Below are 25549 nucleotides of genomic sequence, written 5' to 3'. Positions count from 1 at the left end.
TGTTGGAGCAGATAAAATATTTATCACATATCTTGTAGTTATTTTGGTTTATTACTTTATATTTGTAGCCGGGATTTTCAGGGGGTGTTCCTTGATCAAACCTGATCTTCTTTAACCTAGAATGAATCCACAGCCTCTTATTTCCTGTGGAAACAAAAGCATAACTTCTCCCCAAAAGTAATATATCTTTTGGCTTAAATTTTTAAGTCAAGATGTTTTTAAAATATATAGGTTGGTTTGATCCAGAAGTTTTCATAATTCAGTGTATTATCAGCTGTTGTTTTTTACCAGCAATCAGAAAATTCAAAGACAGCACAATGACATGCAGGATCCAGACTCTCTGTGTATTTCTGGTCTTTATGTGACTTTCCGTATGTTTTATTACTCTATTTCTTCTTAAGGACTTTATTATTTTTAATATTTTTAAATCATGACGGTCTCTCATTTCTCTCCCAAGCCTATATTTACTTTTAAACACACTGTATTCCGTTTAGAGGTTTTCCCATCTGAATATATTTTTTACTGTATATCTGTAATCCTTTTCTGTCTACATAAGCAAAACTCTAAATCTGCCATGCAGCATGCTGGTGGAGTTCTTGCTGGCAGCTTGAGCCTGCAGACAGCAACTGGGAGAAGCCTCTCTGTACTGTGGCCCATGTACGAGATGGCTGGAACCTGCCATGCTGCTTAGTTCACAGTGGCATGAACTCCATCATGGCAGGCTCCATCTCACAGGCAGCTGTTGAGAGGTGTATTTCTGCATTGCAGCTGGCATGAGACTGTGAGAGTAGGGAGCTGCATCTGGCTCTGTTTTTGTGTGTTTGGACCCCTTTTAAAAAGCTTTTAGGTTTTATGTGGATCTATACCCCATGTTGGGTGCCATTTGTAGATGGAGCTTTCCTGTCCTGCAGTCACTCTCAAATAATCATTCAGAGGCTTAATATTAGTTACAGATGCTTGGTCCATAGCTCAGGCTTGTTGCTACCTACCTCTTACACTAAAAATAACCCATACTTCTTATCCATGCTTTTCCATGTGACTCATGGCTTGTTACCTCGTTTTCTACATGTCCTGCTTCCTCCCTTCCTCATCCCATCATTCTCAGTTTGACCTTACCACCTAACTTTATCCTGTTCAGCTATTGGCCAGTCAGCTTCTTTATTAAACCAACCTTAGCAACATACAATCACACAGTATGCAGAAGGACTATTCCACACAGATGATTACTTCAGTCCTCTGGTGTCATGCATGGCACCTTCCAGCACCATAAACACGAGCCAGTAGGGGTGAAGCCCCTGAGAATTGACTCAGTTTCTCCATGATCTGTGATGCAAGTATGTAGAATCTTCAGCAATAAGGTCATGCAGTCAAGCTGTGGGGAGAGAGAGAGAGAGAGAGAGAGAGAGAGAGAGAGAGAGAGAGAGAAAGAGAGAGAGAGTCTTTATATAGAGAGAGTGTATATATACACATTTATATAAGTCACTCATGAATGCCTATGTGTATGATTGTGTGCGTGTATGTAGACATGCACATGGAACACATTTGTATATATATAGTTATAGACTTATAGTAAGATTAACCTACCTTTCTGTACTTCTATATCCATAAAATTCTATGTGCTTGTCAAGCAAATGTTATTTTTGTAACCCATGTATGTTTCAACTGTTGCCTGGCTCTCTTTTCTAACATTATCATACAGGTCTTACCAGCTTTTGTGGGCGACCAGCACCCCTTTTTTCCTGAACACATCTAACTTGCTTCCCTTGCTCTCTCTGTGCTCACCCTCTCTGCTGTCAGGACCTCTAGCTCACTCCGCAGTTCAGAGCTGGCTCTGCTAGCAGCAGTGTGAAGGACAAACCACAGTGCTACTAGCATGTAGCAGCTCCTGCCCTAGAAAGGCTGAGCGAGGCCTGGCCACATGCGGGAGGCTAGACCTGCACACCTCTCTCCCTCCTTCCCCCTTTCCCTCTCCGTCACCCCTCTCCCTTTCCTTTCCCCTTTCCTCCCCCCCCCCCTTCAGCCTTGGAGGCTGGACCTGTACACATCTCCCTCTCCTTTCCCTGTCTCCCCCTCCTTCCCTCTTCTCCCTCTCCTCCCCCTTCAGTCTTGGAGGCTGGAGCTGAACACCTCTCCCTCTTCTTTCCCCCTTCCCCCTTCCCTCTCCTTGCCCCCTCTGCCTTTCCTTCACCCCTCTCCCTCTCCTCCTCCCCTGTTCAGCCTTGGGATGCAGTGGGGTGGGAACCAGAGCCCTGTGTACAAAGTTGTAGGAGTGTTGTGTTCCTTCCAGTCCCGAGCCCCTTCCCTCAGGGTGGTGAGAGCCTCACTTCAGCCCACAGTCTCTCCCTGGGAGCCTGGCTCTCAGCGCTGTTTTGCACAGTGCACTTCAACTCACCTTCCTCCTCCTGGAGCCAAGAAGCCTGGCAGGCTCCAGGCTCAAGCTCAGTTCACCATTGTATATTTCTGCTCAGCTTCCAGACTTCAGAGGCTTGTCTTGTAGCCTAAGCTAGCAAAGCCTTTTTGCTGTTCCTTTGTGTTCCCTCGACCACGACTGTACTGAGCAGAGCTGGCAGCTCTGCCACCACAGACTTTCCAATTAGACTAAGGAGCCCAATGAGCTGTGCATTACTGTGTCCGTGAGAGATTGAACTGTCTGGTTTGAAGCCTTCAAAGGATTTACACACTCTGGTGTGTTGGAAATCCGTCTAAGGATTACACACTTAATTTATTCCAGGCCCATTATTTTTACAAACAGCCTCGAGGGAATCTAATGAACTGGTTATCTCATATCTTCATTGTTATTACAGAGAGATTGGCCTCCTCAGCACTAAGGATTCAGAACCTCAACCATGACCTGTTGCAGATCAATCCTGCCCTGCCCCCGAGGTAGGCAGCATAGCTGATATACCATGACCATGCAGAACAACCCACCCCCAGGCAGGCAGCTGATACATTCTCCCCATGCTCCAGCTGGGGACTCAGCCATAGTACGCCCAGACAGGAGACTACATTTCACCTGGCTCCTGAGCCCCTGGATTACCTAGCACCCCACACTCCCATAGGAATGCAGCCAGCCCCCCTTCTCCCCTCTGGCCTCTTCCTTCCACTGTCTGGACCTAGTGTCTGGCCTGCCTTTCTCTGTCATAGCTCCCTTTGGAGTGGGCATGGTTATGCCGTCATCGACAGCCCTGCTCTTTCTCCCTCGTGTACCGCAGCCTAACCCTTTCCTCAGCTGTGTTTCCCGTTCACAGCTTCTGCCGTTGACGCAGAATTCACAGCTTGGCTTTGGGGACAGTCATGTTAAAGAGCCTTGATACCTAAAACTAGGCGATGCACCGCACACACCCATTTGTTCTCCCTGTCTGATACCAGGCATCTTCAGATATGGTCAATATGTCACTGCAGTGATAACCACTCCATTTTCAAATAATGAAATCAAAGCCTAGAGATGTAACACAGCCCATCTACCGAGAAGAAGAGATTTGAACTGTTGTGGACCAGAACATTTCCACATTTCCTGGAAAGATGCAACACACACACACACACACACACACACACACACACACACACACAACCAAACTACAGTTACCACCAAACTCCAAAATGGTGAAACGCATTTTATTGGTGTTACTCATGGAAGCAGAAATGGCTCATGAACAGCTTCATGGCCACAGCTCTCGCCCCCCACAGGCGAGGGCTCACAAAGCTGGGACCTGAAGCAGCAGACTGCACAGCCCCACAGGCTGGAGGCTGTCTTTTCTGGCGCCTCAGTTGTCCTGAACCTCTTCCGGGCCCAGGAGTCTCCTTTACAGCTCTGCTTGTGTAAGAGTCTTCCTGTCAGCTCGGCTTCCTTTACTCTGGTCAGTTTCAGGGACTTCCTGAAGCTCTTTTGAGCTGCTTACCTTCCCGTTTGAGGAACTTCCTGCAGGGTGGACTGTTTCAATCTCAGAGGATGCTGTTGCACTACAGAACTCAATCCTCAATACCTGCAAATTTGTGATTATTTTGTAGTGTGACTAAAATGATACAGGTATTTACTTCATCCAACCACACAATATTAGAAAAGCAGCTACTGCTGTGGGTGGGATATGACATCACTATGTTCTCCAAAGGTTCACGTAGGAACTTCTTTTGGGGGCAACGTGTGTGTGAGAGCACATGTATGTGCCTGCATGTGAAGGCCTGAAGCCAAATTAGGTATTTTTCTTTGATCACTTGGTTATCTGCCTCTTTTGTTTTCTTGACATGGAGTCTCTCATCAGGGCCGACTAGCTAACGAGCTTTGGAGAGCTCCAAGGCTGGGGACTACAGGCACACTCTAGCATGCCTGACTTTTTAGGTGGACTCTGGCCATCCAAGCCGTGGTCTTCACCCTCTCAAGGCAGGCGCTTTATCCACTGAGCCAGCCTTACCTACCCCTCCACCCCCAGCCAGAGGAGGTGGAGGTCAGGGAGAGGTCTCCCAGTGCTTGAGAGCATGCGCAGCCCAGCCTTCTCTGGCTCCCTGTTTGGCAGTGTGACTTTCTCTCCCACCATTGTCATCTGCTGTGCGGTAGTGCAGCTGAGGAGGGACTGTCACCAGTACTGCACAGCAGGAGCTCCCTCCCAGACCCCAGATTAGGCAATACCATACCCAAACCCCTGTTTTCACAGAGGGATCCTTTTTAAGTGACTGGGTAGGGAGGGGTGATGGTGGTGGTGATAGAGGTGAAGGTAGTGAAGGTGATGGTGGTGGTGGTCATGGTGGTGATGGTGGAGATGGTGGAGGTGGAGGTGGTGGAAGTGGAGGTAGTGAAGGTGGTGGTCATGGTGGTCATGGTGGCGGTGGTGGTGGTGGTGGTGGTAGTGAAGGTGGTAGTCATGGTGGTCATGGAGGTGGTGGTGGTGGTAAAGTGGCTGCTTTCTGACTGGTAGAAAAACCGCAGCAAACGACCTTGAAAGTGTAATTTTCAGAGGAGAAAAGGGGAGGTCTGTGTTAAAGTGACCTAGGATGCTAGGGTAGAGGAGCTAGAGATCAATGGAGAGGGGAAGGAGACAAGGGGATGAGGGCAGGGTGTTTGTCCTGGAGGAACGAAGAACAGCTTCTGGATATGAGGAGACAGATGTGGCACATGAGAAAATGGTGGTTTTTATAAAGGTAAAGGGAAAACTCCGTGTTAGGATGAGGTGTTTAATTTTAATTGGGTATGTTAATTAGGTGAACCAAAGGGGTTTTCTGATAGCTGAACCTTGGTCAACATCAGGAGGAGGAAGTGGCCACATCAGGGAATAGACCTTGGGAGCTAGCTTTAGAAATGTAATCTAATGTTTTCTATCAAGGCGGAGGGAGTGGGAGAGAAGGGCAGGGCCTGCCAGGGCCACATGCTCGAGTGGGCTCATGTCCCTTCAGTTCTCTTTGGCTCTTCAGCCATGAAACAATGAACTAAAACATTCTTTGCTTTGTAACATTAGCCTGTAACACGAGGGGCCAGCTTGTTGGGGTTCCTGTCCCACCCAGTACCCCACAGCCGGCAAGTCCCAAAGAAAATTGCACACAGTCTACATTAGGTTATAAACTGATTGGCCCATTAGCTCAGTCTTCTTATTAACTAATTCTTACATCCTATGGTAACCCAAAATTCTTGTCTGTGTTAGCCATGTAGCTTGGTACCTTTTCCAGCTGTCAGCTCACATGTTGCTTCTTCGGTGGTCTGGGCAGGAATGGCAGAGCTTCCTGCTTCCCAGAATATTCCTGTTCTCATTGCCCCGCCTCCTCTTCCTGTCTGCTTGACCCACCTATACTTCCTACCTGGCCAATCAGCGTTTTATTAAAATACATGATTGACAGAATACAGATAATTCTCCCGCACCATTAGCCTGCCCCTGGTGTTTCATTACAGTGACAAAGCGATTAAGACATCAGTTATGAAGGATAAACAAAGTCAAGCATGGGTTTAGCATCTTTAAAAAAGGGTATGTAGGCAAACTAGTTGCTGACTCCTGCTGGGTCTCTTAGGCTGTCTACAGTGGAGTCCTACTACCTTGTCTCATGCCATTTTGGAAGTAGTGCTATGTCCGAAGATAAGTGATAAATACTTATTACTTGATAGCAATGTAAGCATCTTCAGTATAGTATAGTATAAAATCCCAGGAGGAGCGAGCTTGGTGACACATACTTTTTGTCCTAGTACCCATGAGGCAGAGACAGGCAGACCTCAGTGATTTCAAAGCCAACCTGGTCTACATAAAGAGTAACAGAACACCCAGGGCTATATAGTGAGAAACTTAAAAACAAGGAAAGAATGGAAGAAAATAAAGAAGGAAGAAGGGAGGGAGAAAGGGAGAGATGGAAGAGAACCCTTTCCAAAAGCAGTCTGCAAAGCCATACTGAATCCATGCTGGAATCCTACACAAATGGCTATCCCCAGAACCAGCTTCTGTTCAGTGACTGATCTCAAGCTACCTTAGATGCAAAACCGAGTGTGAGGTTTAAGGAAAACTCTTGCCTCCTAAACACTGCAAATATCAGGATGTAGAATCAGTTTTGCTTCCCCATGATGCTGACACTTTTCCGAAGACCTGCATAGGTCCAGAGAACCCACATTCCTACAACCCACCCCTTTCGTGTGCTATGATCAGACTATGGGTGTTCGCAAGATCGCACATCTCCACAACATTTCTGTTAGTGGGAACTAGCTTAAAGTGCCTGTCCGTCCCCACCGCCACTCATGCCATTGATGACTGGGCCAGAAGGGGAAAAAGACTTTTCTGGCACATAGCATTGTAAATCAGCAGAGGGACATTGCTAGTTGCTCAGCTGTCCCGTGAAGAGGGCTCTCCTTCCTTTCTTCCTTGGTCTGCTCCTTGAGTCTCACCCCAGTCTGGGCTCCCAGCTTCCCTCTCAGACTGTCTCCTGCCTGGGCAGGGACTTCTCTGTTTCTATCTCATCTCACCCCTACCTCTATATGAGGAATATGTCCAGGAACCCTGGCCAAAACCCGCAAATTTATCACCTTGGTAATGACAGCATGCCTCATGCTGAGCAAATTCTGCAATCTCCCTCAGCTCCTCCTTTGCCAAAACCCACGGAGCTGCAAGATCCTGCCGATTATAGCGACTGTTATCTTTGCTTGAAGAATGTCTCTGCTGGCAAGTGTAATTAGGTATCAGCCATAAGGCTATTTTTGGAAACTTGTTTAGGGATATGGCCCTCCCACCGCAAATGCCATATGGTGGGGGATGTCAGTCAATTTGCCACAATTGAGCATTGGGGATTACATTTTAAAACTGCCTTTGTCAATATGTGATATTATAAAGGCCACATTTTTTGTCCCTTAGAGGTGCCTTATTCCAAGTGTGTTTGCATATTTGTGGAGTTTAGGAAATTTTCCCTTTTTATTTACATGTGCAAACCAAGTCCTATGGAAAATCCTTAACCCCTCTCATTCTACAAAAGCCTGCTGCAGGGATGGGGAGGCTATCACTAAATGGGAAGCAGGGCAGCTGGAGACAGACTCGGCCAGACTGCTACTGTGGAGGGGTGCAGGGCTTGGAGGAGCTTTATCAGGGAGGGACATTGCCAGGCACACAGGAAAGAACTATCTGCAGAGGTTTTTGTGGGAGGGCTGTAGGGCTTCAAAATAGGGCTTCTTTTTTAAAATTTCCATCTTAATTTTTTATTCCTTAAAATTGTAATATAATTACATCATTTCTCCCCCTCCTGCTATTCCCTCTAAATACTTCATGTGCCCCCCATCTTTCAAATTCACACACTTTTCTCTTTAGTTATATGTATTCTTAAATACATAAATACAAACTGCTCAATCCATATAATGTAATTTGTATGTATGTTTTCAGGGCTGACCATTTAGCATGGAAAACCAATTGGTGTGCTTGGAATCCCAGAACTCTAAGGTAGAGACAGGCAGACTCCTGGGGCTCCTGGCCAGCCAACGTAGCCAAAGCAGTGACCTTCAGGCTCAGTGAGCGACCCTGTCTTTTCAGATGTGCTGAGTGCTTGACTTCCTGTGCCCCCACATGTGTATGTGCACCCCCTGACTCTCACGTGTCCCCACGTGTGTATGTGCACCCTCTGACTTCCATGTGCCCCCACATGTGTATGTGCACCCCCTGACTCTCATGTGTCCCCACGTGTGTATGTGCACCCCCTGACTCTCATGTGTCCCCACATATGTATGTGCATCCCCTGACTCTCATGTGTCCCCACATGTGTATGTGCATCCCCTGACTCTCACGTGCCTCCACATGTGTATGTGCACCCTCTGACTTCCATGTGCCCCCACATGTGTATGTGCACCCCCTGGCTTCCACGTGCCTCCACATGTGTATGTGCACCCCCTGACTCTCATGTGTCCCCACGTGTGTATGTGCACCCCCTGGCTTCCATGTGCCTCCACATGTGTATGTGCACCCCCTGACTCTCACGTGCCCCCACATGTGTATGTGCATCCCCTGGCTTCCATGTGCCTCCACATGTGTATGTGCACCCCCTGACTCTCACGTGCCCCCACATGTGTATGTGCACCCCCTGGCTTCCATGTGCCTCCACATGTGTATGTGCACCCCCTGACTCTCACGTGCCCCCACTTGTGTATGTGCACCCCCTGGCTTCCATGTGCCTCCACATGTGTATGTGCACCCCCTGACTCTCATGTGTCCCCACATGTGTATGTGCACCCCCTGACTCTCATGTGTCCCCACATGTGTATGTGCATCCCCTGACTCTCACGTGTCTCCACGTGTGTATGTGCACCCTCTGGCTTCCATGTGCCCCCACATGTGTATGTGCACCCCCTGACTCTCATGTGTCCCCACGTGTGTATGTGCACCCTCTGACTTCCATGTGCCCCCACATGTGTATGTGCACCTCCATACAAACAGACACATACACACAAATGTATTGGAGAACAATTTTGGTATGCTATGATTTTACCATCTGTTAAATACAAAAGGAAATGTACATGCTAATGAGACAGCTGTGATTGGGAAGGAAGTCTCGCCTGGCTATTGTGAACTGCAGGGTAAAGAGAGTCTTCAGTATTTTCTTTAGGGATCAACATTTTGACTTATAATTATCAATGTTGAGAAGGTGGCTTCCCGTAAGCACATAGCAAAAGCAGTACAAGTATGTTTAGGGCCGTTCCAGAAATGGCTGGAAGTTCTGTCCTAATACCAAACTAAAAGCCTTTTTTTTTTTAACGGTTTTTAAATGAACAACCACATCATCTACTTCTTAAATCAAACGTCCTAATACAATATAATTCAAAGAAATGCTACTTTGATACTTACATGTTGAGCAATAATGTGGGAAAACATTTAAAAATCTTCACTTTCTGGAATTAAACCATCATGCTTCTTTAAGAGAGGAAAACTTTGTATGCACATGAAAATTGTTATGCAATTGATAACAAGTCAGGTTTCCTCCCAGCCCTCCCTCAGCACACTCCCAAGGTTCCACCCTTCCCTGCTTAGAACTGAAGCAGTTATTGCTCAGACCCATCCTTGGCTTCCTCTCTGTATCTGACCTTCTTCAGTGAGGAACTAGAGAAGGCAGTGAGCAGCCGGCAGATGCCCCCGCCCTCAAGCCGTGGATCGTGACTCCTGGGGGGGGGGGGTCAAACCACCCTTTCACGGGGCTGCATGTCAGATCTTTACTTTACAGTCATAACAGAAGCAAATCACAGCTTTGAAGGAGCAGTGAAGATAATATATGGCTGGAGGTCAGCACAGCATGAGGAGCTGTATGAAAGGGTCCCAGCCTCAGGAAGGGGTCACATACCGGGAAGCTGTGCCCCTCCCTCCGCAGAGATCTCAATCTGGAGGGGCAGCCCCATCTGGGAGAGTGTGGCATCCTCTGTCAACCAGAAACGCCCCTTTTGCATGCTGACCCCTGTGACTGAAGCCGATGAGGGTGCCACATGTTAACCTGTTCTATACAGCTTCACTGTGGAACTGCTTGGGACATGGGGCCCCAGCTCATTCTTTAGGGAGGATTCTGAAATCGGAATTAAGCTGAGCTCTGCCATCCTCAGTCCTCGTGTCACCTAGATCTCTGCTGTGGACACCTCAGATCTGCCCATCCTCTTCTTGAAACTCTAAAGAAATACAGGAGACAAGGGAGCAGTGAGGCTCCCCGGCTCCCCTCAGTGTCCAGTGTCCGGATCACAGATCCCACTTGGAACCGCAATAGGCAGAGCTGACACTCCATAAGTTTGCTGAGCCCCGGGACACACACTAACCCCAGAATTGTCCATGTATCAAGCCCCCAATCTTGGGATTTTAGAGAGAGAGGAAACCCGGAGTCACCGAGTCCCAAATCCTTCAAGGACAGGAATTCTCTCTCATGACCCACAACATGCTCTTGCCAGGTGCCTTCAAGAGGTGCTGCCATCCTGAGAGACTGAGGCTACTGAGAACACGTGATCCCTTTGAGGGCACTGCACCTTGTGAACTCTTTCCTTCTCACACCAAGTCCCCAGGGTCCCGCACTGAACCTGGAGTTCACTGCTCTGCCTTTCCTATGACCTGACTTCCATGCACACCTGCTCCCTAGTGGGACAGAATAAAGCATCCACACACCACTGCTCAGTTACCCGGGAACTCGTCCCAGTCCCTCTTCAGCTTCTCTTCTCCATCAAAGCATCTCAGGCCAGCTCAGACATTCCTCCCAGTCCCCATCTTCTGAGTCTTTTCTTCCTGTGTGTGTGTAAATGTGCATGTGTGTGCAGAGGTTGGTGTGGTGTCTTTCTCATTCACCCCCCTTATTTCTGAGACAAGGTCTCTCTCTGCCCGTGGGGCTCACTGATTCAGCTAGACTGGCTGGCCAGAGAGCTCCTGAGACCTCCTGTCTCTGCCCGTGCAGTACTGGGGTGCAGGTACGGAGAATTCTGCCCGGCTTTTCATGGGTTCTGAGTATGGGGTTCGTTCAGCAAACTCTGCCAGCTCAGCCAGCTCACCACTCTTCTGAACACTGCTGTTTTGCTACTGTTCCCTGTGACGGAAACACCAGAACAAATGGTGCACCGTAGCCGCAGGTCCACTGACCTCCATCCACACACCGTTACCTCACTAAAATGACCAGATTATATGTGCCTCACATCCAGTGATCAACTGTTCATACAGCTTCAAAATAAAAGAAGTGGACGGAAGAGAGGGTCTTATAAGTTATTAAAAGACCACATCCTCTCTTCACCTTCGTTAATAATGGAATTACTTAAGAGACCAGGGCCCCAGCAAAGATTATGAATGACAGGTTTAGATAATTAAACCATAAGATGATTGACCCAAGGTGAAATTCATGGATGCACCAACACCCATTTCTACATTTCTCCCTTCCAAGGCCACTGGGGGCTTGGAAGGGCTCTCTCTAGAAGCTCTGCCTGCCAGTGTCTCCCCAATTCTTGACTTTTTTTCTGTGTCGGTTTTTCAGGTGCTCCTGAGGTCTTCTTGCAGCATGTTGGAAACTCACTGGTGGTTTTCCTTTGTGTCTTTGACAGGTCAGCTGAAGGATGCCCTCACCCAGCGGCACCGGCAGCAAGTAGCTCTTGGTGAGTACGCTGCAGGGCCCTCAGAATGAATATGGGGGCTGCAGAATTAAGGGTATGTATGCTGCCCTCAGAATGAAGGGGTGCCCTGCAGAATTAAGGGGGTGTATGCTGCCCTCAGAATGAAGGGGTGTCCTGCAGAATTAAGAAGCTGTATGCTGCTCTCGGAATGAATAGGGGTGTCCTATAGAATTATGGGTGTGTATGCTGCCCTCCAAAGGAAGGGGTGCCCTGCAGAATTAAGGGTGTGTATACTGTCCTCGGAATGAATAGAGGGTCCTGCAGAATTAAGGATGTGTATGCTGTCCTCGAAATGAATAGAGGGTCCTGCACAATTAAGGGAGTTTATGGGGGGTCCTGTAGAATTAAGGGGGTGTATGCTGCCCTTGGAATTAATACATAGTACCCTGCAAAATTAAGGGTGTGCATTCTGCCCTCAGAATGAAGGGGTACCCTGCAGAATTAAGGGGGTGTATGCTGCCCTCAGAATGAGTAGGGGGTACCCTGCAGAATTAAGGGTGTGTATGCTGCCCTCGGAATGAATGGGAGGGGGTCTGCAGAATTAAGGAGGTGTATGCTGCCCGTGGAATGAATGGGGGGCTGCAGAATTAAGGAGGTGTATGCTGCCCTCGGAATGAATAGTGGTGCCCTGCACAATGAAGCAGTATGTGCTGCCCTCAGAGTGAAGAGAGGTGCACACTGCAGAGCCCTCGGGATAAAGGGGGATATGTAGACAAACTTTCTTTTCAGGACCAGCCAGCTCACAGATAATGACACGGAGACTTAACCATTAATTATGAAAGCTCGGCCTTAGCTTAGCCTTGTTCCTAACTAATTCTTATAACATTAACTCATATTTTAAATCTGCGTTCTTCTATGTGGCTCAGTTACCTTTACTCTGCACTGCCCAACCTGCTTCTTCTGCATCTGGCTGGTGACTCTGCCTTTCTTCTTCCAGGAGCTCTCTCTGTCTAGAAGTCTCTCCTGCTGCTTAGTTCTTTATTAACTCAGCCAGAGTGACACATCTTCAGCAGTGTGAAGGAATATTCCACAGTAGGGGTGTATACTGCAGAGCCCTTGGAGTAAGTGGGAATGGTTCAAGATAATCTAGATAAATGGCAAACCTCAACACTCTGGAAGTTAGGAAGGCACGATTGCAGTCTGTGTACCTCCTCTGGAAGAACCAGCTCCCCAACCTGTGTGCCTGCACTAACCTGTGTGCCTGCCCTTGGCTGTTGGTGACTGCCCTTCCAACTGCTTCCGTATCCTCCCAGGCTTTCCCATCCCATACCAACCTGAACCCTGTTCCTAAAGTGCTACACTGAGTCTTCAAGGCAGAGGCAGGACTCATCAGTCCCAACCATAGCGACCCATGGCAGAAGAGCAGCCCATCCGTGTCTGTGATACTGCGGGCACCAGGTCTTTCACCATCGCCATTGTCACAGGAGCCAGGGCGTCCTCCAGACGGGGGTTCAGTGCCTGCCTGTGCTCACATGGAACAAGATGACAGCCCCCAGGTCTCTCTGGGCATTCCTATGTCCTAGCCTCCAACAATGTTTGTGCCACTTCCGTGCATTGAGAATGTCAACAGTAAACACACATGATCATATTCCAAGGGGCCTGCTGCACTCTCAGTGGCCGACAGACACAGAAAATGTCCCTTTTGCTATGGTACTGAAGAAAATCACCTGGAGGATAGTGTCATTCCAGAAAGCTGATGGAACATAGCTCTAGAAAACCGCTTCACTTTCTTTCCAGCTGGCCAGGACTCGGCTACTAATGTACCAAACAACCCCCCACCCTCGTGATAGCCTGGGTCCTGCAATGACTCACAATTAAGAAAGCCCAGGACCCAGGGCTAATGGAAGGGAAGCAGCACAGGAAACTAATGTCATGAGCGTGACCCAGTCAGTAATGATAACGATGCTGTGAAATGGTAGCTGGAGAGTCAGAATGTCAGCACATGTGTGCCCAGGCCATCTACCTGGAGAGTCAGAATATCAGCACACATGTGCCCTGGCCATCTACCTGGAGAGTCAATGTCAGCACACGTGTGCCCAGGCCATCTACCTGGAGGGTCAGAATGTCAGCACACGTGTGCCCACACCATCTACCTGGAGAGTCAGAATGTCAGCACACGTGTGCCCAGGCCATCTACCTGGAGAGTCAGAATGTCAGCACATGTGTGCCCTGGCCATCTACCTGGAGGGTCAATGTCAGCACATGTGTGCCCAGGCCATCTACCTGGAGGGTCAGAATGTCAGCACACGTGTGCCCACACCATCTACCTGGAGAGTCAGAATGTCAGCACACGTGTGCCCAGGCCATCTACCTGGAGAGTCAGAATGTCAGCACATGTGTGCCCTGGCCATCTACCTGGAGGGTCAATGTCAGCACACGTGTGCCCAGGCCATCTACCTGGAGGGTCAGAATGTCAGCACACGTGTGCCCACACCATCTACCTGGAGAGTCAGAATGTCAGCACACGTGTGCCCAGGCCATCTACCTGGAGAGTCAGAATGTCAGCACATGTGTGCCCTGGCCATCTACCTGGCTCTGAGCCGCCTGTTGCCAGCCTCGGCAGGGACACACTCCTGCACTTCATTGCCAGAGACTTGGAACACCTAGAGTTGACATTCTCCCGTGCCATCTGCCTCAAGGAACCAAGGGGAGGAAACACAACCTCTGTTAGAAAGATGCCAGCCAACCTGGACCTGCGCCCTGGCCTGGGCTCACTGCGGGCATGGCACTGGCGTGAAGTCGTCCCTCCTGCCGCACATAGGGTCCTCCTCTAGCTTTCACATTGCTGGCTCAGTAGAAGTAATGTGAAGGTGGAAATGGCACTCAATCCAGAGGTGGCTTTTCCTTTGGACCTGAAAAAGCATGCTCGTAGCATGACCACTGAGACAAGGGCTGCTCCGTCCTCTCTGCTCCCCAGACCAGAACCTCCCAGGTTGATCCTCCCCACTGGGACAGGCACCCTGAGGACCAGTCTGTGTGTTCTCAGAAATCACGAGCCTCAATTCCTCTGCCTGTCTCCCTGAGGCCTTCTGCACTGCACAGATGTCGGGGTCAGCAGGGCCAGCTGTTCTGAGGCAGCCATCAGCAAACGTCAAATGGAAGGGACTTGGGCAGAAGTCTAATTAACAGCTTCGGAAAGATCCATGTATTTTAAGAGCGTGTTATCCCAATTAGAGATGAGGTGCTAACATCTCCCAGCTGCTGCTTGAGGGACTGGACTCCAGGTTGCTGTCCAGGAGCCTTAGACGGCTGTCTAATAGCTGTGGTCCCTCATGACCCCAGTGCAGATGGAGTTCTTTTCTGTATGGGAGGCTTTTCCTCCACCCTCACACTAAAGCCTGCACTGTGTCAAAGGCTAGGACTTTGAAATAGTTCTCTGTAGGTTGGTATGGTCTGTGGTTTCCTGTCCTGTCCTGTCCTGTCGTGTGGGCTTTAGCTTGTAGCGCAAGAATTAGGCAGTGACTAGCCAGGCAGCATTGGCTTCTCTGCCTTCAGTTTGCACTTCAAACACCTCTGCCTTTGCCTCGCCCTTCATTTTAGGCCTCACCTTTAGTCTCCCTGCATGTCCCTAGGTTTCTGTGGAGATTACTGGTTGGGAGTACCCTGGAAACTGACCCAATCTAAGCAGGAAAGGTTGATCAAGACACCCTGCATAAGGACACATCCCTATATTCAAAACAGATCAGTGTCCGAGGACCTTCACACATAAACAACCCTATATCCCAAAGAACATAGAATCAGTGGTGATGTGAGAGGTGCCATTTGGAGGACATCATTGCTTTGATGAGGGAAAGCCAGGGTTGTACTGGAGCTGGCTCATTCTGTGTCACAAGAACTGACTGGTGATGTGTCGGAAATATGGGGTGCCGTTATTCAACATAATTTGATATTGAAAATCAAATTATGTAAGTTTGTAGATGCATTATATTTTAAAACAAAAGCAACAAACCGTTAGATTTCATTCTTTGGTCATTATTATCTGTGCGTGTGGAGTTATCTGCAGCCACCAACCTCTATGTGAGGGGCGTGGTCTGCACAGCGTGTGCTGCTCTGCATTCCCTCAAGTCCACGTTCACTGACACCACACAACAGCCTGAAGTCAGCCATGGTAGGAGAGCGCACAAGGAATGGGCAAATCTTCTAAACAAGGGCTTTCCCCCATGTTGCCGGTTTTGCTAGCAGGGCACTTATGTACAGAACATAACCCCATGAGGCCAGCTATCTCCTCCTCTTCAGCTACAAACACACATTAGGGCTCTCCTTTTGTACCTGCCCAAAGGATGTGAACAAGGAAACTCATGGAGATTGTGGCATGAGGCAGAACCAGCATTGAGCCCTGTGAGTCCCCTGGATGTGGCAGCCTGAGAGATCCAGGGGTGGCCTTGAGGAGGCACGTCAATGACCACTTGTAAGAACATCAGCAACAGACATGGCTTAGAGAAGAACTGGGTGCTGCATGCTAGCTTGGGAACAAATGCCTTGATATTATCTTAGTACACGCATTACTTGGAGAGTTGAGAGGGTGGGTGCAGCTGTATTCTCCTCGCTTCCTCGAATGGTACAATGGCTGCTGGACCAGAAGAGACATCTAGCCTGCGTCTCTGAGGACTTTCACAGCATGTCTCTCTGTGTATTTTCTTCTTAGTGCTCACAAAATCCCCAGGAGGTAAACCCTTCTTCTCTAGCTCTCAGAAGCAATGTGGTGGGAAAAACAGTGAATGCAGGGTTAGTTTTTACCCAGGACCTGGGAAGCATTGCCCGTGTTCAGGTAAGCCTGCTCTATCCTTTTCAGTCCCCAGCCCAGGCCTCACAAGGCTGGTCCCCGCATCACAGCTAAGGCCCAAAGTGGTTAGTGGTTAAAGATGCATCACCTGGGTGAATCATCCAGATAGCCTGGGTGATTCAAGCTCTGCCAGCTGCCACACTGTACTACCCTGCCACTTTGCTGGCATCCTGGTGTCCGTATAGGGGCACAGAGCTACGGCCTGCCCTCCCAGAATCTCTAGTCTAGCTCGAAGAAGAGGTGAGCTGTGAGCTGTCAGAGTCAGGGCTGCGTGCATCTCCATCCCCTGTCCTTTCCCTTGCATGCACAGAGCTAGCTCAGCCTTGACCCCTCCAGGCAGACTTCCGTGACCTCTTCCCCCACCCCCACCCAGCCTCTTCTCCCAGGTCTTGTTTTTCTCAGTCCTGTGTGTTTCTGAGCTCACCAGCCTCATTTTATAATGACTAATAATATCCAAGCTATTCTCCACATTAAAACATCAACTCCTTGAAAGCTGGGTGTGGAGGAATTCAGCTTCGTGTCCCCAGCAGTAAACAGGCCAGATCAATGGGCCAATGAATGCATCCCCAGACGGCTTCCAGACCCACACATCTTGCAAAAGTACAATGAGACATTTGAACATAAAATAAAATAAGTCCATTTAAAAGAAGTGGAAGGAGTAAGTGCTTTTGGACCCCGCAGCTGAGCAAATTACACACACAGGCAATAAATTTGGTTCTCTCTTGTCTAGCCGCAGAGCAAAAAGAAGCACCCAGAATTCCTGAGTTTTCATTTTCTGACAGCAGGGAGCATACTAACTAATTTATCTGCAGAAATAGAATTTCTTCCTGGAAACTAAGCACAAGACAGAATTTATCGTGTGGATCCTCATGTAAAGAACACCAAGTGACACCTGGAATGATGTCATATGAAGGACACCTTAGTGACACCTGGAATGATGTCATGTGAAGGACACCTTAGTGACACTAGGAATGATGTCATGTGAAGGACACCTTAGTGACACCAGGAATGATGTCATGTGAAGGACACCAAGTGACACCTGGAATGATGTCATGTAAATGACACCTAGTTACACTGGGAATGATTTCTTCAACTGCAGATTTGTAAAAGACATCCTGGTGGTGTCCAACCAGATGATTCTTGTGTTGACCTTCCATAAAAGCAGGACATCTGACATTAAAACATGACTTGCAGAAAGTGTTTATGTGAGCAGCCGGGATAACAGGATCCAGGTACCCTGCTTTCTGACAGTCATAGGGAGGGGGATAAACGTGAGAGACTTCCACAGGGAGTGCACCGGCCGAGGCCTCTCCTCTCCTCTTGATGAAGGTCTAGGTCACATTCCACTCATGATCAAAACTCTTAACAAGAACTGAGGTTAGAACCTAAAACTTGCAAGACACTCCTAAACAAGGTGAGAAGAGTGTCAGGAAAGGAGAGCCACAGCTCTGGGGACAGCACAAGGAATGGCCTCTGCCTCTCGTCACTGAGACCTCGCACAGCGCTGAGTGTTAAAGAGCTGCCTGGGTCTGGAACCGCAGAAGAGAGTGTGAAGTAGACTAAGGCTGAACGTGTGTGTGTGTGTGTGTGTGTGTGTGTGTGTGTGTGTGTGTGTGTGTGTGTGTGTGTGATGTGTGTGTGTATGATGTGTGTGTATGAGATGTGTGCATGTGTGTGTATGTGTGTATATATTGTGTGTATGTGTGGTATGTTGTGTGCATGGTAGAGAGGATAACTGATAATAACTATGCCCCGAGTTGGACTTGTTCTTCCCCAAGCAAGGACAGTTGGGCCATGGAACACATCTCAACAAGGAAGTCTTGATAAGACAGCCATCCATGTATGGAGAGTAGGCCCATCCTTGAAAGGAAGGCTCCTGCCTGTACTACCTGCCTCTTGGTTCCGTATCTGAGCCACCTTTCTCCTCCAGCTTTGCTCAGGCCCTGGGGAACTTTCTGAACCCCCCAAAAATGACCCTGTTAGGATATCACTGGAGGGTCTGACAAGGCAGGAAGCCCGTGATGACCAGACTCCATCAGAACCAATTACCCCGAGAAACTCACAGACTGGGGCAGAAGCAGCCTGTCAGAGAAGTGGGGGCGCACCAGTCCACACACTTACCACCACCCCAGCCCCTGTGAAAGCCGCTCCCTGCCAGTGCTGTGGCCGTGCTTCATCCAATGTTTCTCCGGTACTCACAGTGATGAGAAGATCCAAAGACATTGCCAGGTCCTACAGACATCAGGGACGCCTTAAATCCTACTCTTCTGAGTCCTTCTCCCTCTGCCTCACCCCTGTCCTGCCAGCTTAAGCAACAAGAAGGACCCTTGGATCATTGCCAGCCTGGCACATGCTCTTGAAAGTGGTTCCCTAAGTCCCTCATAGGGCCTTAAGGAAGTTAAAAGGTCTCTGTGGGCTGTCCCTTCCCTTCCTCCATCTTGCGTCCTTCAAGAGCTTTGCTCCCTCAAAAAACTTTTGCAGTGACCTCTTGTGGCTCCCTGTTCTTCAGAGAGCCGGTGCTTCAGCTTGCCCCATTTCATTAAGATCATCTGGGCACCACGATTTGAGAGAAGTACGGGGCAAACCATGCACACATACTCCCTAGGCCTGAGTGTGATTGGGGGTGTGAGACCAGGAGCCCCAGACGTGGATGGATCCAGTGCTTGAGGTAGAGATGAAGTGTTTACCACAGTGACTACAGTGGACTTTGAGTGACCAAGGGAGGAGGTGCACCCCTCAGGACTGCCGATAACAGTGGGCAGAACCTGCATGTAAGCAGTGGGGGTGCAGGGTAGTCCCCAAGCCCAGTTCAGGGTTCCAGGATGGTCCCCAAGCTTAGTTTAAGGTCTCAGGATGGTCCCTATGCTCACAGTTCATGGCCCCAGGATGGTCCCCAATCTCAGTTCAGGGTCCCAGGATGGTTCCCAAGCTCAATTCAGGACCCCAGGATGGTCCCCAAGCCCAGTTCAGGGTCCCAGGATGGTTCCCAAGCCCAGTTCAGACAGACAACCTTGTCTGTTTGCTGCTGTTTGCAGGAAGTTCACAGATTTCACAAGGCTTCTACCTGTGGTTTGTTGAAAACGCTCTCCGGTCAAGCACAGAAAGGGTTGCCCTTTGTGTAATCCTGAGCCTTTCGATGTTCCTCCCTAGTGAAGAGCGGGGTGTGTGCATCGTGTCATGCTGGGAACAACCAACCAGTTTTCCAGGGTAAAAGGGAGGGGCAAGAGAGGTGAGTTTGAGAAGTGGATGGAATAGACACAGAGCTGTCATGGAGCTCCGGGCAGCAGTGGCCTGCTCCTTTACTTCTCTTGGGGCCCTGGTCCACCTGGGATCCTTATCTAAAATGATCTTGGGTCCTGGAGTGTGCAAGAGAATCTAGAGGTGTGCTGCAGCCAGCTCACAGCTCATCGGAGCCACTCAGTACATCTCTTCCCAGCTCCAGGTTCAGAAACAGCATAGTGCTGACTGAACTCTCCCAAGCCTCCAGTGTTCACTTCTCACTCAGGCACAGGTGGACCATGGGGTTCCCTCCAAGCTTCCACCTGCTGGGAGAAGAGAGCACATCTCCCTACACCCTTCCCTCGATTAAAAGGAAGACGTGAACTGGAGGAAAATGTCTGTTGTTGTTGTTGTTGTGAACTGGAGGAAAATGTCTGTTGTTGTTGTTGTTGTTGTTGTTGTTGTTGTGAACTGGAGGAAAATGTCTGTTGTTGTTGTGAACTGGAGGAAAATGTCTGTTGTTGTCGTTGTTGTTGTTGATGATGATGATGTGAACTGGAGGAAAATGTCTGTTGTTGTTGATGATGATGATGTGAACTGGAGGAAAATGTCTGTTGTTGTTGATGATGATGATGTGAACTGGAGGAAAATGTCTGTTGTTGCTGCTGCTGTCATTTATGACACAAGGTTTCTCTGTATAGCCTGTCCTGGAACTTGCTCTTGTAGACCAGGCTGGCCTCAAACTCACAGAGATCCACCTGTCTCTCCTTCCCGAGTGCTGAGATTAAAGGCATGCGCCACCACCGTCTGTCTGACTTGAAAAATGTCTAGTTCTTTCTTTTCAAAGCTTCTCCCCAGGGCATCTGCTTTGGCCTTGTCTGAGGTTACGGGAGAATCTGGGCTGCTCAACCAGCTCTTGCCCTATGATGATGTGCCAGTTCTGCAGTGTGGCCCACCTTGGAGCTCATTTGTGGCTCAAGTGTGTGATAAATGATTGCCAAATAAACCAAAGTAACAAGAAACAGCTTCATAAGAGTCCCCGGCTCAATTCTAAAAACTTCTAAACTTCCCGGCAAAGCCAGTCAAGTGTGGCCAATGTCAGTGTTGTTCAGATCTTTGTGTGAGAGAAGGCCCGAACCACTCCGTGGTATAGGCAGCCTCACTCTCCAAAGACCTGCGTGTCCTGACACACAGCAGCCCTGCTACCTGGGTCCAGCTGGGAGAAAGGTAGCAGGTTCTTGGGATGTCCAGTTCTTACTTATTTCCTTCTGGAAAGCCACTACAATGCAGCTATGTGGTCACTATGGGTACGCGAATCTGAAAGGGCAGGAGAGAGTATTTTTAAGATTATTTTTGTTATTTTTAATTATGTGCGTGTGTCTGTGTGAGGGTTTGTGTAGAAGAGTACAGTGTTCAGGGAGGCCAGCAGAGGGTGTCTAGAGTTATAGGCAGTGGTGAGCTCAGAACTGAACTCAGGTCATCTGGGAGAGCAGTGTGTACTCTCAACCACTGAGCTGTCTCTCTGGCACCTGGAGAGAGGATTCTAAAATATGAGGTGCTGGCCAGGTGGTGGTAGTGCACACTTTTAATCCCAGCACTTGGGAGGCAGAGGCAGGTGAATCTCTGTGAGTTGGAGGCCAGCCTGGTCTACAAGAGCTAGCTCCAGGACAGCTAGGACTGGTACATAGGGAAACCCTGTCTCGAAAAACCAAATAAATAAATAAATAAATAAATATGAGGTGCTTGAGAAAAGGATCTTGGAGACATGAAGAATTGTGAAGAGATGTGTGGACTGAGGATCATGGATAGATTAGAGAATCGTGGAAAGTACAGAAGGTCTGTGAACCGCTCCATGTGAGCGGGAGAGAGCTCCCAGTTGGGCAGGGGTGACCGCGAAGTCAAGCTCAAGCAAGTCTGAGGAATGTCTTTCCTTAGTGTGGAGGGCTCCAGAGTCTCCCTCACGTTGCTGATTGACCTTGTGCACACTGTCCCTCTCTGTGGCCCGCCTCCTCCTCAGGGACCGTGATGAGGAACAGGAAGAGTGCCATCCCAGGCAGCAGCCCAGGGTAGAAGAGAGGAAGATTATTCACACAGGAGAGTAGAAGGGGCTGACCGGCCTGTGATTTCTCCCCGAGATAGACATCTGTGCTTGTATTAAAGTGGCACCTTCCTCCTCTCCGAGATCATCTATTCTCCCTGAGGGATGGCAGGCAGTGTGTGCAGGGAATGGGTCCCAGGAACTGTCCGGCGTGTGTCCACAGGATTCATCACAGCTGAGGTCCAGGTGTGCCGTGTGCAGCTAAGATACTCCACAAGCCAATACCAAGATGGATAATGGCACAGTGCACCGTCAGTCTGATGACTCCAGTTGACAATAAATGTGAGCCATTGCCCAGGCAATGGTCTGATTGGGAAGCCGGACGCTCGCTGACCACTGTGGTGATTGAGCAGCTGGCACTATCCATCTCCGTAAGTGCAGACACTTTGACTCCACAAACAAGATGAGGCTGAGTGATCTGTGGCTCTGTGGGGCAGTTTAGTCCAAGAAGACCCAGAGTGGGTGTTGAAAGAATGTGCAGGGTAGCTAAGGAAACGCCTCGTTGCCCTAATACCCAGTCTGCTACAGGAAAGCAGCAGAGCCCACTGGCTCCTCCTGTGCTGGGCCCTGACCAAGCGACAGCTATGCTGCGCCTCACAGATTCTGTTCAGTGGAAGTCCAGAGGGTCTCTCTCAACTTCACAACATGGTTGGAATTGTCGGTATTGCCTGCCTGAGTCCCTGAGGCCTGTTGCTCCCAGGAGTCCCATGAAATGGCCTGGGTTGTGGCAGACTCCTGCTCATAGCCAGTGGGCAAGTTGTCCACCCCAAGTAGAGACTCAGCACAGGTTGTGTTTGGGCAGAAAAGGGCAGTTTTCACAAGCCAGTACCTGGGGAGAAACTCGGGCTTCATTTTGGCCCTGCTACGGAAAGTCATTCGTGGGAAAGAGCACCACCTTCACCCGCTCAGGGTAAGTCAGTACAGACTTCAGTGAGTTGCCTGTGGCTCCCTTCATCGCTGGAACTGCCTCCAACTCCAGCTTTGAAACTAGGTAGAGGGGCTGGAGAGATGGCTCAGTGGTTAAGAGCATTGCCTGCTCTTCCAAAGGTCCTGAGTTCATTTCTCAGCAACCACATGGTGGCTCACAACCATCTGTAATGAGGTCTGGTGCCCTCTTTCGGCCTTCAGGCATGCACACAGACAGAATATTGTATACATAATAAATAAATAAATATTTTTTAAAAAAAGAAGAAGAAACTAGGCCGAGCCGGGTTCCCATCATAGCTCTGCTTACCAGCAGCACACCCCAAGGAGACTTCCCCCCTCCTCCAGGCCAAGTGTCATCTGGAACAGGAATTGTGAAGACCCCTGTGAGGTACAGTTACAGCCACGTGGGGATAGCATTGTACAGCTTCTAACAAGCACCCAATGAAGACCAACTGCAGGCAGCTCTGGCTTCCCAGAGAGCGTGTATTCCTTGCAGCAAGTCTCCAAGCTCCTTCCCCCTTCATCACAGTGGCCCTCAGTGTCTGCAGGCGAGCTGGGGCTGTGACATACCAATTCTCCGAACTCCTGCACAGGCACTTGCAGTGAAGTCCAAAGCCTTAGCCGGTTCCTTAACAAGGGGTGGCATGGGGATCTCCAGAGGACATGCTGACAACTCTGAACTCAGCAGGTCTGGATCGGGGCCCAGCTGCCGCAGTGCTGACAAGCTCCCGGATTGATTTCAAAGAGCACCCCAGTTGAGAACCACCCGACTGGAGAACTGAGATTCTGCACAGTTCAGGCATCAGGCAGCTGTAGAGTGTGGGGGATTGCGGAGAAGCAGAAAGGGCAGCTAGCGACCTCCCCAGTAGACCAGCTCAGGCAGAAGCCGCCATGTCTTGGCTGGTCTCCCAGCAATGGAGGAATCAAGTGCCCTACAGTCTGGCTTCCTGATTTTGCTGCTTGGCTGCCTAGGGCTTCCTCCTTGTGTGACATTCAGAGAGCCACCAGGATAAGACTGAACCCTTTCTTCTTGCTTCTTTTGTATTGCTTTGGAGTTGGCTGCTCAGTATTGTGACCTCACAGGTCACTCCGGGCTAACCTATCCTGTGCTGCAGTCCCAGCCAGAATCCTGCCTTTGAAAGAAAACCCCTACCCTGTTAGGTGGCTGGGGGTTCTGTCCATGCCAGGGTCCAGTGGGAACAAAGACCCACAAGCCCAACTTTCTATTCCCTCTCTGTCCTTGCTCATCTGTTGTACTTGCTCGTCTGTTTGTCTTCTCAGCCCAGGCTCCTCTTCACAGGGGCTGTCTCCTGTCTCCTGGTGGGTCGCAATGCAGTCTACAAAACAAACATCACCTTTGGCCTCCAGCCCATGTGGGACAATGTGGGTAGCTTGTGTCTCAGGGACACTGTGCCTTCATCCCAGCTGCCCGAGGTCCCTTGTCCCAGCCCTCTTTCCCAGACCTTTTCAACAAGTTTAGAGAACCTGGCAGTGCCCCATATTAGCTGCTCTCCGCTGCAGAATAGCTTTGTCTCAGATCTGCTGTGAGGGACTAAATCAAGCCAGCCACCCCGCTGTGATTCTCTCAGCTCCCCACAGGTTTCGGTGCCAGCGTCCTTACATCGCCTGTGGGACGGAGCACCGAGCCCTTCACGTGCTTCTCAGTCCCCTCGTTTCTGCTACTACTGCCCTACTATCCCCTCTGCCAAGAAGCTAACCAAGACACCACTCCACACACTCTGTATTTTTATTCAGTTTTGTCTTCCAGCCTATTATACTGCAGACCTGATTTTGTTGTTGTTGATTAAGGTTTATCTTCAGCACTAAAATTAATCCTTCTGGAATGGGACAGGCCCACTGCCAACACTAAACAAACATTTCTCGAGGGGCTAGTGATAGGGCTCTGTAGGTAATGGCACTTGCTGCGTGTAAATCTGACAGGTGAAAGAACTGACGCTACAGACTGTCCCCCGACCTCCTTCACGTGCACACCACGGAACACACACACACACACACACACACACACACACACACACACACTGTATGTATGTATGTCTAGAAACATTTGTTAATCCAGAGATCCTAGGTAGCCCCGTGGCATTGCACACTTCCCCTAGCCATGCTGGTGCTTGGTCCACTCAGTAGAGGAACAGAACCCGCTATGGTGATGATAATGAACGAGGAGGCACACACTGACCTGGCCCCCAGGGCTGCACCAGCAGTAGCTGACGTTAGCCTTCTATTCTGTGTCAGACACATTCCAAATGATCGCCTGGACCTGGCTCCTGGGCATCTCACACACCTGCAGTGCGCCCACAGAAACCACCATGCATCCTGGAGTAAGGCAGGAGCCTGCCTCCTGCAAAAGGGTCCTGAATGCATGCTGGGACTCAGTCCCCTTCGTGTCCTATCTCACCCTCACAGTCTTGGATGCTGCTTCCCACAAAAACCAGAGCCCTCTGCTGGTCCCAGCACCCCAGCTGTCGCTCCAGAGCAGGCTATCGTCAATCCCTCTGTGCCCCTGGTTTGCCCTCGGTCAAAGGCATTAAGAAAGGAAGATGAGGCAGAGTTCTGTGTCAGCAAGTCGCAAGACAGATGGGCCCAGAACTCTTAGGGAAGGAAGTGCCCTGATCATTTAAAGGCCCACTGTCCTTTGGTGTTAATACACCACCTTCTGTGTTTCACATCTGCCGTTTTTCAAAGACGGGCATCAAATAAACACGGACTCCAGTGTGTCCTGTGCACAGCCTCTAGTCGGGGCCCCAGGGAGACATGCAGAAAAGAGAAAGGCTCCACTCACCGGCTCTCAAGCTCCCTGTCCTGTGACCTGGAGGCCAGGGAGGATCATGGGTAATGAAGACCAGCATTCTGCCTCATAAGGCTGATAAAATGCCCCCACAGGATGAGAGCATCATCTTCAGCTGATGACAGGAGACACCTGCTTGCCTAGTGCAGGGAAGAA

At 49.6% G+C, this 25549-nt stretch overlaps 1 protein-coding gene across 2 annotated transcripts in view; it reads left to right on the top strand.

Moving 5' to 3' along the window:
• The window catches only part of Kif6 (kinesin family member 6), a 303195-nt gene that overhangs the window by 255023 nt on the left and 22623 nt on the right, over positions 1-25549 (top strand). For both annotated transcript variants that reach the window (XM_087897899.1, XM_087897898.1), the window contains exon 16: positions 11492-11542. In XM_087897899.1, the coding sequence (XP_087754025.1) occupies positions 11492-11542 (51 nt within the window). The remainder of the gene's footprint in view (positions 1-11491; positions 11543-25549) is intronic.

Source organism: Myodes glareolus, chromosome 18, assembly GCF_982192425.1.
Source record: "Myodes glareolus chromosome 18, mMyoGla1.1, whole genome shotgun sequence".
NCBI classification, from domain to species: Eukaryota; Metazoa; Chordata; class Mammalia; order Rodentia; family Cricetidae; genus Myodes; species Myodes glareolus.
This window is presented reverse-complemented; position numbering and strand designations above follow the sequence as displayed.